Source organism: Epinephelus fuscoguttatus, linkage group LG23 (genome assembly GCF_011397635.1).
Source record: "Epinephelus fuscoguttatus linkage group LG23, E.fuscoguttatus.final_Chr_v1".
Lineage (NCBI taxonomy): Eukaryota > Metazoa > Chordata > Actinopteri > Perciformes > Serranidae > Epinephelus > Epinephelus fuscoguttatus.
Window position 1 is genome coordinate 32,885,404 of NC_064774.1, and position 12,808 is coordinate 32,898,211.

Genomic DNA, 12,808 nt, shown 5'->3' on the forward strand with positions numbered 1-12,808 from the left:
TTGAACTAGTATGCCAGTCTTAGTATCTCATATAGGCTTTTTCAGAGGCTTATTTAATGGCCAATTATGGTGAGAATTAGGGACACACGATAATACTGGCACCTCATTGGTATTGGTATCGGAATCAGCCATCATGCTGATAACACAAGTAGAATGAACTGTCCGAATCAGCCAACATGATTTTTCTTATTTTGCACGGTGAATGAATATTACATACATTGAAAAGTATTATATTTCATGTCTCCATCTGCTGGTGGGCCATCACGATTAGGGTATGTATGTATAATATGATGTTAATTCCACTACAGAAGAGACCTGATGATAACTAAAATTAGATGCGGAATAAGGTGGATATATCACATCAGTATCGGTTATCAGCCAAATGAGTTGTTATATATCGGCATATCGGCAAAAAACAATACTGTGCATTCCTAGTGAGAATAAACATTTGTCTTTCTTATAAAATATCCAGTCCTCACAGAAAGATTTTGGAAGCAGCATGTTGCTGCACACTGATCCCCTGGCTGTACCTGACGTGGTGCGACCTGGACGGTTGCCGGTGGGAGAAGCTCTGCGATCGGCCCAGGCTGTGTCTCTCCAGCAGCTCTCTGGCCGTAGGGCTGGACGATGATGATGGAGAGTTCCTCAGTGGGGATCTAGGCTCCACGGGAGGAGTGGACATTGAGGCTGTGAACTGGAGCTTCAGTTTCATGTGCTGGCTCAGCTACAGCGTTATCATGGAACAGGGCAGGGATGCAAAAGATGGGAGAGTACTTTGAGTATTACTAAGTGTAGCAGTGTTTATTTTGTCAGTTAAGTAATTTGTGTTTTAATGCATTGCAATGCACCATGCAGTACCTCAAAGAGTCCAGTCCTGAGGATCTGGAAGGCCACAGTGAAGGAGATGGTAGAGCCCTTCCTACACTGTCCCAGGTTGTTGAGGGGAGACTGGCACACCACTGCCCCCACCCTGTGGTCCTGCTGGCCTCCTCTATCAGCTGATGGATGGATGGATGGATGGATGGATGGATGGATGGATGGACCAGGTTGTGGGGGGAGAGAAGTGAGAAAGAATATGATTCTAGATAGAAAACTAGATGACTCAAAGCAGATTTACTTAAAGACTTCCAACCCAAGCTTTCTGAACGACTACAGACCTGTAGCCTTAACATCATTCATCATGAAAATATTTGAACGTTTGGTATGTAACCACCTCTCCAGTGTCACTCTAGAACAATATGAGTTTGCATATAGGGCTAACAGGTCTGATGATACTGTGTCATTGTGCCTGTAATCCATTCTGCAACATCTAGAGGGTCCTGGCATTTATGCAAGAGTTCTTTTTGTGGATTTCAGTTTAGCTTTTAATACTATTTTGCCAACCAGACTGTATGTCAAGCTCCTTTTCCTTTCCTTTTCATCAGTTGAAGAATGATTGTGTCAGTGGGGACTGGACTTTTTAACAGACAGGGTTCAGGTGGTTAAGTGCAAAAACAAACACGGAGGCCGCACAGGGGTGTGTTCTGTCCCCAGTCCTGTTCTCACTGCACACAAATGACTGTACTTCACACTGTCAATCAGTTAAATTGTTCAAATTTGCAGACACTATAGTAGTGGGTTTAATCACAAGGAATAATGAATCAATGTACAGGACTTTATAATAATATTATTACTTTCATTATTGCTGTTGTAAGCTACTGTCATTACCGTCTGTCCTGCATCTCTCTCTCTCTCTCTCTCTCTCTCTTTCTGTCTCATTGTGTCATACGGATTACTGTTGATTTGTCATGTTGATCTGTTCTGTACGACATCTATTGCATGTCTGTCCGTCCTGGAAGAGGGATCCCTCCTCAGTTGCTCTTCCTGAGGTTTCTATCGTATTTTCCCCCGCTAAAGTTTTTTTGGGGGAGTTTTTCCTTATCCGCTGCGAGGGTCCTAAGGACAGAGGGATGTTGTATGCTGTAAAGCCCTCTGAGGCAAATTGTGATTTGTGATATTGGGCTTTATAAATAAAAATTGAAAAACTGATTGAATTGATTGACTCAAATTTCATCTTTGGTGGACTGGTACAGTGCAAACAACCTGGAACTGAATGTTTCAAAGACCAAGGAAGCAGGGGTGATTCTAGGATCAGAGGTTTAGGGGTGCTGAGCACCCAGAGAGCTGCCAGGCAAGATAAATTTTACTGTTTTGTACATTTTAACGCAATTTCATTGTCACATTTGTGAAAGAAAAACACTTTTTGGCAAAGTCTGTGACTAAACTATTAAATCTGATAAAGGTTATTTAAATGCTGAGTCACAGCAAAAGAGGAACGGATTGGAATCATAAAAGAAACATATCGTAACCCTAATTTCTAGGGGAGGATAACTCATTTTGATACAGCAGCTCCTCAACATACACATAAACAGTATGTATGTTTCTGGAGTAAACCAGCCCCTATAGTGAGTACCAAAAATACCAAAAATGGATCTTGAACTTATTTTTTGGACTTTTATTTGAAATACAATGCACAACATGTGACATTAACAGTAACTGACTTTTTTAATGTTTGTCTCTGCCTTTTTCCTTCTTGTCTATATTATAATACAAATACATAAATAAAAATACACTTAAAAAAATAAAAGTGCTTGAAATCTACAAAATAATAATAATAAATACACACAATAGGAGTTATAATGTTAATGGGCATCCAGTCAGTTAGCTAATCAGTAGCACCTTGGCTTTAATATTAACACATGCACATGACACAACAGCTAGCTTCTCTCATTGCAGTTCAAACAGAGGACAGTGATACTGACCACCTGTAACGTTTCCTAGCTAGAAAAAACGTCAGCTAACTCCTACCTAACAACATGAACAGTGACCTACGATTAAATGCAGCAAAAATGAGGACTGGCAATAATAATAATGTGTTGGTATTGTTGGTGCTGGGATTCAATTTAGGGGTGCTTCAGCACCCCCAAAAATGGGCTAGAAACACCTATGCAAGGAAGTCATTGTGGACTTTCGCAGTAGACACAAAGATCACCTACCCTTGGCCATCACCAACACAGAAGTGCAGAGAGTGGACAGCTACACATTTCTAGGTGTTAACATCTCATCCTCCTTGAAATGCAAAGACAACACCAGCTCTGTTTTAAAGAAAGCCCACCAGAGATTGTTCTTTTTAAAACAGCTAAAAAAGTGTGGTGTGTCCAGTAAAGGACTACTACAGTTTTATCGAGAGCATCCTTACCTTTGCCATAACTGTCTGGTTTGGGAGTGTGTCTGCAGAGGAGGAGAGGCAGCTGAGCAAGGTGGTGCGCACTGCATCAAAAATTATTGGGTGTGAAGTCCCATCTATCGCAGAAATCTATAAGGCCAGGCTGCACAAGAAGAGCCTTATGATTTTAAATGATCCTTCTCACCTAGCTAACTGCCTTTTTAACTTTCTCCCCTCACAAAAAAAGACTAAGAAGCATCAAGGCAAGAACAACCAAATTCCAGAACAGTACATACCCACAGGCTGTCCGACTTCTCAACACCTTGGAATTATTTTAAGCAACACAATCTGAACTGTTTTATGTGCAATGACTATATTTTTATTTTTTTGACTCATTTTTATTGTGCACTTTATACTGTATTTGATGCTGCTAATCCCTCTACAGGTCTCAGCGATTTTTTCACAGATTTTCCTTGGTCTGAAGTGCTAACTTTGACAACACAGAAAGTAACTGAGAACATCCGTGGTCTTTTTATTAGTTGGGCCGAGGGGTGCAACGGTACAGGTAGCCCACGGTACGGTCTGTACCTCGGTTTTTGGGCCACGGTTTCAGTTTTGTGCGTTAAAGACAATTTTTTCCCCCAAAAATGATCTCTTTATTCTGCTTGATTTTGCACTTGACATGCTGCTGTGTTGTGCTACAGCCTATTCAAGTGCTAGAATTTGTTATTTACGTGACAACGCTTGAACGCAACACAGGCTCCACTCCACAGACTGGCTCGGATATAATTGTCTGTCAGGAAAATGCGGCCCAGGCCACGCTCTTGTGTGCTCACGTGTGTGTGTGTGTGTGTGTGTGTGTGTGTGTGTGTGTGTGTGCGCGTGTATGTGCGCATCGGGGATGAACTCCGACATGCACAACACAGAGAGCAGAGGAGGATTGTAAACGTGCAACCATGTAGAGACAGAAATGACATGCCATTGTGTAAATAAGATAAATAACATAAGGCTATTTAGTTTGTTTAATAAAAGGACAAGGTACGGGGCGGGGCACCCCCTAACATAATGGTAGGGGAAACACTAGACGTGTTTCAAGCAACATTTGCAGACAGTGAAATTTCTGTTAACTGTTTTCACTCCCTCGTCGTTTTATTCAGCAGCAAAACTGAAATGATCCCACACCGGAGATTTGTATGAAGCCGGTGCTTCTTCAAACTTCTGTCTCTCAACTCCTCTGCTTGCCTTTGCCATGGCTCTCTATGTTTGTTTTTTTCTGCTTCTTTTCTGTGTGAGGGAAGCCTCACTTTTCCCGGCTCCAGTTACAACAGTGTAAGGGGGTGAGTGGGCGGAGCCACAACAGTGATTGGACATTAAGTCACGGGGAGGGCTTTGTGACGACGCATCCTTTATTACAATGGCTCTGATTGAAACTGGTAGAAACATGGACTAGTTCACTCAATACCACCAAAGTTCCAAGAAACCTGGATGGAACCGGTTCAAGAACCAGAGCTAATGGAAAAGGGGTATTCGAGAGCAAAGGCCAAATGCACTATCTTGCAATGTTAAGTAGTGCTGCACGATTTGATAAAAATGTGCGATTGCGATTATGGTGGACAATATCACGATTTGCGATTGCGACTGCAATTACAATATAATTACAATATACAATATAATAAATAAATGGTATCATGAGTCTTTTTGCTTGATTCAGTGTTTCCCCTACATGATATGAGGGGGGCACTGACCTGACATAGTTATTGTTATGGACAGACAGTGTGTCAGTGACCATCAACAGACTGAGCACAGTCAAACACACTGCTCACACAGCAGCGCAGCATGGAACTGTACACACAACGGAGCGAGCCTGTGTTGCGTTCAGGCATGTCAAGTGGGCTGAAACCGAGCAAAATTGCTCAATTTTTCATTTGTTATGGAGTCCATGATTTCCCTGTGACACTTACAAATGTTTGCTTAACTGTTCTTGGATGTTGTTTTATGAGGCTCTAACGTTACACGGCTCGTCTTTCTCTCGCATGCACTCTTCCTACTTTTCCCTGTGCTGTCTCAAGTGTTGATATAGATTGGTCGTGTTGCCGCGGGACGTGGCGACTTTAACTTTTACACTTACACAGCACGTCTTTCTGTTCAACGTCGCCGTCCCTGAATCCAAAGTATCGCCATGTAATAGACATTGCGTTTTTTTCGCCACCAACTCAGCCTGTTCACGGTCGTGCTCATGCTCTTCTTCAGCGTCTGTGTTGGTCACTGCTGCATGCCGGCTGCACGCACCAGGATAGCTTGTGGGGGTGATGTCAACAAACTCCACAAACTGCAGGAGAGGCAGTCACGTTCACAGGCACACACATTAACATTTATTTACATTAAATCGCAAATCACAGCCTTTTATGCGGTTATGTAATCGCACAGCCTGACATCGCGATTACGATTGCGATTACATTAATCGTACAGCACTAATGTTAAATAGAAAATAATTTGTGCAACTACCCTGTGATTCCGATCCACTCCAAAATTCAATGGATTCTTCCTTGGCCCATGCTACATCTTTCCATCAAGTTTAATGAAAATCTGAATAGTGCTTTTTTTTCTGTAATCCTGCTGACAAACAAGCAAGCTGAACCAAATACCTGACATTCTTGATTAAAGTATTGAAATAATAGAAAAGGAGAGGGGCTATTAATGTCAAACATCTGTGTAAGAAGAAAAAAAGATTACACTAAACTAAAAGTGACAGGAATTTAACACAGTCTAATGCAAGTAGCATGTTCAGAATGAAGGCTTGGTTGTGAAGATAAGGTTAATAAAGGCTCTTGTCCATTTACTAAAGGTGGATCCCGATATTTGTTCAGAAGCTCGAGAACACCTACTACAAGGACCATACAGGGAAATTATTCTGTCAACTGGACACACACTATTTGTGGAGCAGACCCCAAAACACAGAAAAATGATGGATGAATCAGTACACTGATCATCCTGATGCATTGTTAATGGTTGCTAATATTATAATCATCTCATCCAATAATGCAGTTTGGACTCTTTCCAGTCATCTGAGCAGACAGCAAAAGTTTAAAGTTGATCTGACATTTCAAATCTCCTCAGAAAAACAAAACAAAACAAAAAAAAAGACTGCTCAGAAAAGGCCTAAGGAACATGACAAAAAGCTCAAGGTGTTGACTGGGCCTCCAATTCCCAAGATCCCAATGCCACTGAGCATGCACGTTTACACCACCTTGCAACTCACAGGACTCAAATGATGAGCTGCCAACACCGCAGTGCCAGACACTACAGGACAGCCCCAGAGGTCCTGTGTCCATGCCTCAGCAGGTCAGAAGCGCCCCCACAATGGATCGGACTTGACTCTGGGGTACTGGCATGTCCCACAGATGCTTGATCATATTGATATCTGGAGAATTCAGAGGCCAGGTCGATGCCTTGTCACATTCCTCTGTTCATTGCGTGGCAGGGTGTGTTGTTCTGCTGGTGGGGCAACTACCATCAGGGACGACTCATGAAATGCCTGAGGAACGTTATCAAAGAGCTCAAGGCGTTGGCCTAGCCTCCAAATTTTGACTTCCCAGTCCAGTTGAGCATGTGTGGTTACCTTGCAACTTACAGGACTCAAATGATGAGCTGCCAATGCCATGGTGCCAGACACCACAAGACACCCTCAGAGGTCCTGTGTCCATACCTCAACAGATCGGAGCCAAATGCGATCCAAGGAGCCCAAGCAATGGATCGGACTTGACTCTGGGGTGTTGGCACATCCCACAAATACTTGATTAGATTGCGATCTGGAGAATTTGGAGACCTGGTTGATGCCATGCACTCTTTGTCATGTTCCTTGAGTCATTCTTGAGCAGTTTTTGCGGTATGGCATGGTGCATTGTCCTGCTGCAGGGCCACTGTCATTCATGCCAATTTTAAATTTTTCCAGAATGCCTTACTTTTCTCATGTTGTTTCAACACTTCCCAAGTCACTGGTCTTCACATTAGAGCTGGGTTGAAAAAAATTGATTTAATCGATTCAAATCAATTTTCCTTTAAATGGCACAAAATCGATTCATTAATTAAAAAATCGATCTTTTGCTATATCTATTTTCCTCCGTGGATGTGTTGTACAGCCGGTAGCAGACTGCAGCAGCCTGCAGGACTATCAACCCAGGTAGTCTCGCGAGATCAGCATTTAGCACCTGAGGTCATGGCGAGAGATCTCGCGAGACGGCCAGACACTGAATGAAGACAGAGCAGCAAACAATGGTGGGAGCGCGCCCACTGAAGGCATGGGTCTACGGTGTGAGTATTTTCACTCGCATTTTCCCTTAAAAATATAACGCCAATAATGTTTATTAAATGCACATCAGTTTCACAGAAAAAGATTAAGAAATACCACTAAGTATCAGCACACTGCTAACTGTAGCCCCAGTTTGTGCCTCATACAGATCTACTGGTAAAGTTAACTTAGCGTTAGCAAGCGTGATAAAAGACGGCAGAGAGGCGACGTTGTGCAAATAAACCGAAGATTTATTAATTCTCTGTAGCAGTAAACACATGGGCCGATAATAAATGTGTTAACTATGCTAAAGCTTTACAAGCTATTCAGGGCTGCCAACGATAACGTCAACATGACAAACAGCAAGGCTAACGTTACGGCTAACAAGCTAACGTACTGATGCTCCTCAGACACTCTCTCTCTCTCTCTCTCACACACACACACACACACACACACACCGTACAGCCTCTCAGTCCTTAGCCGCTAACGTTAGCTCATGTACAACACAGGTACCACACAAAAACTTTTACAAAGGGTCATAATGTGCTTCTAGTGACTGTCAAATCGCCAGCGAACGTTGTTTACACTGCGGACACGGAGAGCAGCGTGCCTTTATTATATTATTATTATATTTATTATTTTATACAGTCTATGGTGCCTGCTCTCATGGGACAAAGATCCTCTGAGAAGAAAGATGGTTCACTCTGCTCTGCCGCCAGGAACAAACTGGGAGGCAAAGATCCTCTCTGAGGAAGAGGGTTCACTTTGCTGCAGGGTTCACCTACGTATATTGTTTCTCTTCTGATACAGTCAATGTGTGCATCACAACCACTGTAGTGTATTGCACAAAAGCTTTATAAGACGGTTACAGGCAGCAAACTTGTGGATGTCTGTTATTTACATTTTCTGTAGCCACTTCATTTAAATTGTCTGCCTTGTGATTAGATTTAATTTAAAATATTTATTTTGTATGTGTCGGGTAATGTTAAATAAAAGTACACGATGACTAATGTACTGCTTTGGGGTCAATTCTTAATGTAAACAGTATTTTTAATAGTAATGCACCAGGTCAGAGGGTTCCTTGTTAAATATACTTTGTTAGTTCTCAGAAAATATCTTAATATCCAAGCAAATTTTGTATCATAATTGAAATATACTTGACTGAATCGATATTGAACTGAATTGAATTGAATCGAATCAAATCAAATCAAATCAAATCAAATCAAATCGTGAATCGGATCGAACTGAGTCCTTGAAAATTGAATCGAATCGATCTGGAAAATCTGAATCGATACCCAGCCCTACTTCACATGCAGTCTATTTGTGCCACATTACAGAAAGGAGGGGGTCTAGCTAGTCTCTCCGTCATGGGTCCAGATATGGATCTAGCGACATTGCCCACCCACACAGATATTAGACCTATTTGAATTCTGTGGTGTTTCTGTACTTGACTGTAATGTTGGACTTCATCATTGCTGGCTGTTACCCTGACACACCCAGCATACACATCTCAAAGGCTGCTACAATATGTCTCCACGTTGGCTACACACAGATTACACATCTGGATACTGACCCAGTCATGATCACAGCTGCATCAGGGCATCTGACTTTACCTCACATCAATGCAACAATGCAGACAGTCTGAGACTGAGGATTACTACTCTACAAGATAATTTCATAAGAATTTTAGTTTCTGGCTGCCACTGAATTTCAATTTTGATTTGAAAATGACACTGATCACTTTAAAGGCAGACCTATGGCCAGTTCCTTTTGTACCTCTAAGATTTGAGGAAGATGATCCACCATCTAATGGTCTACTGATGGTCCAGTGTCGTTTTATTCCTTTAGGGTCCCCTAAACTCTGTCCAAGGAGATCATGCTAATTATTTTTACTTTCAAAAAACCCCAAATCCTTTCATTTGTGCTAATTTTTCCATTTACCAACTTTTGTGCCTGCCCTTACAACACCACTGGGTCCCTTCAGCGCTCATCAACAGTCAGAAATGTAGGTTTAGGTAGGTTTGATTAAAAGGGGAACAAGGCCTATTTTCACAATTCATACATGTCATTCCTTTGGTCTAAGACATCCCTAAAACATTGGTAACCATGAAGCACTCTTCTGAGTCCAAAAACTAGAACGCTGAAACTCAAATATTTCTTAACACACTATAAGTTATATATATATATACATATATATATATATACACATATATATACACACATATATATATATATATATATATATACACAGATATATATATTTCCGTGTACTCCTTGTTCAAATAACAACAAACATGTCCGAGTTTTTACCCAATTTTGACCAACTGGATCTGGATAAGCCATTTGAATTCACCGCCCGTATTTATTTGAACACGGAGTACACGGAACTACACGGATGCAGAGCTCATTAAAATTGAAGAGCGGATGAGGAGAGAGAGGGAGCAGCAACAGGCAGAGGAACATGTCCGAATCCAGCTAAAGGTAAACACAGACGTTCATTTCTCCTTTCCGTTATGTTGTCGGATAATTACACTAACAATCCGAGCCTATCTTTGTGAAAAAAAAATGCACTTTTAGTGGACGTATTTTGACGTTGTTTGACGCTGTCTGAGTGCCCTATCATTTAATATAGCGCTCACGGGCTGCAGGAAGGTCAGCCCTATCTTGGTACTGGAAAAAAATGTCAAATATTGAACATCCTATCACTCATTTAGACAAAAGTAGATTGGAAAATAGGGCCCAGATTGAAAAAACATTTGTTCCCCTTTATGCAGCAGTCAGAAGTTGGTGGACAGATAAGATGTTGACTGCAGAAATGAGTCACAACATTTCCACTGTAGATTCAATCTAATCTGATCTGCCTGTCACAGTGATGAATGCTGTAACATGCATGAATCAATACTGACATTTTATTTAGCTCTTTTATTTCCATGTAAGTGAAGGGCTTTGAGCTGTTGGGAACACACCCACTGCTGGCACCATTGGAGGTTTTCAGCTGCTGCTCGCATGTCTAACTGTCCATTGACAGAATAACAGAACAAAAGTTTGCAAGTAATCAATGTAATCTGTGATTTTGCTACTACTGTTTACTTCTCTTGTACATTGTGCATCATCCTCTGTTGATGACACATCCTTGATTATAAGAGTTTAGTGCAAAACTGGTGGAAACGTGGGCTGGTCCACTGGATAGCACCAAAGTTCCAAGAATCTTGAGTGGAACCAGTTCAAGAATCAGAGCTAATTCGTTGGAAAAGGGTTAAATGTGATGCTAAAGTTTGCTACTCACCATCCGAATTCCAGATCAGACGGACGGCCAGGAAGTCCTGCAAGTTGTTAAGTAGGGTGTATTTTACCCAGAAGTGCTCCAGAGGCTTGACAGCACTAGGACAGGAAGCTGTCATCACCAGCCGAGGACGATCCAGGCGGATACTGGGCAGTGAGTAACAACTGGAGATGTATCTGGAAGGAGAGCACAATAGTATTTTCATTTCTTTTAATTGATAGCCTTTGTAATATCGTCAGTGATGGCTCAGTTTCATTTTCCTGCTTTGACATGTTCTACAGATGATTATTCTACTTCACTGTATTCACTGTAGAACATTTTATTTAAAGAGACCTGCTAAGTGGCCAAATTCTAGTTGTCTGACAGAAGAGGAACAATTACCTCGTTAAAGGCAGTGTTGGAGTGTACCATTGTAACACAGCCACCAATGGAATTTCCAAACCCTGCAGAAATATAAACAATACATGTATTAGGACATATGGTGATCTAAAACTATTACAAACACATCAGTGAGCCACACCGTTGCACTAGGTGCTTTTGGAGTGCAGGAGGCGCTCTTGAAGACCTTCTTTGACACGGTGGTGGCATCAGCCATCCTTTACGGAGTGGTCTGCTGGGGCAGCAGCGTCTTGGCTGCAGATAGGAAGAGACTGGATAAGCTGATCAAGAAGGCCAGCTCTGTCCTGGGATGCTCTCTGGACTCTGTGCAGGTGGTGGGAGAAAGGAGGATGACAGCCAACAACTCCCATCCCCTGCAGGAGGAGATAAAAGCTCTGGAGAGCTCCTTCAGCGATAGACTGCTTCACCCAAAGTGTGTGAAGGAACGCTATCGCAGGTCCTTCCTGCCTGCTGCTGTCAGGCTACATAACCAGCACTGCTCACAATAAACTGCAACATGGACACTTTAGGGAAACTATGGACACTTCATAAACACCATTGTAAGCATTTCTGTCCCCCTTGTTGTTGTTTATTTGCACATACAATCACTTTGCACTAAATATGCTCACTTTAATCCATTGCTCATTTTTATCCACTTCTCATTATTATCCACTGCTCCTCATTATTATTATCATAATTGTTATTATTCATTGCTGTTTCTTGTATTTTTTGTACTTTCTTTGCATGCCTAGTTTTTAAGTTTTTAAATTTTTAAATCTTGAATCTGACTCTTTCCCCTTGACTGCTCTAACACTGGAATTTCTCAATTGTGGGATCAATAAAGGTGTATCTTATCTTATTTTCTTATTTTATCTTATCTTACTTCATTATGAACACACACACACACACACACACACACACACACACACACACATAAAGAGACCAAATTTCAAAACCCTTCCATGACTTCTCAAGGACTACTGGTGACATTTCAATACCTCCACAATGAAAAACAGGAACAGAACTCTACAGTGCACTTTACTTCAAATGTCTGGTCCACGGACACATAACAGTAGAGCTCCCACAGCGGGGGAGTGACAGCAGATAGTTTGGTTGGCCCGTTGGTTCTTTTTCTTTCTACCTTTAGAGCAATTAAAAACAAAATCAAAGTATTCATTGGTGCTCCAGCTTACACCCTTGGCTCTGAGTGACACCCTAGTTCCATTTAAAAAATGGGGCACAATTTAAAAGTGAGGCAAAGGTTTGACACTTTGGGATTCATGAGCCTATGTGTTAAGTCACACTGTTTTTTTTTTTTTTTTTTAACATATCAGATTCAAACTCTATTCAAACATAATACCAGCGACTAGGGTGTAACAACACACGTATTCGTATTACACCACTTGGTACGAGGCTTTCGGTTCAGTATCCATCACAAACCAAACAATATGATGAAGTATATTATTACATTTGGTAGATAAAATGTACAGCTCAAACTATGTTTAATATAATGTTCTCAACAAGGCAGCCCACAGGACAGAAAAGACAACATGCTGTCTCCCCCTTCCACCCATTTAACATTTTATTCTAATGAGACATGCTGGGTGGCAGCTTCGCTAACCTAGCTTGTTGAAAGATGGTTGGGAAGATGTGT

General features: G+C 41.6%; 1 protein-coding gene across 1 annotated transcript in view; it reads right to left on the reverse strand.

Moving 5' to 3' along the window:
* The window catches only part of trappc14 (trafficking protein particle complex subunit 14), a 34,206-nt gene that overhangs the window by 9,578 nt on the left and 11,820 nt on the right, over window positions 1-12,808 (reverse strand). The window contains exons 7-10 of the mRNA XM_049568844.1: window positions 11,158-11,219; window positions 10,780-10,952; window positions 859-998; window positions 531-724 (exon numbers count right to left, since the gene is read on the reverse strand). Coding sequence (XP_049424801.1) covers window positions 531-724; window positions 859-998; window positions 10,780-10,952; window positions 11,158-11,219 — 569 coding nt within the window. The remainder of the gene's footprint in view (window positions 1-530; window positions 725-858; window positions 999-10,779; window positions 10,953-11,157; window positions 11,220-12,808) is intronic.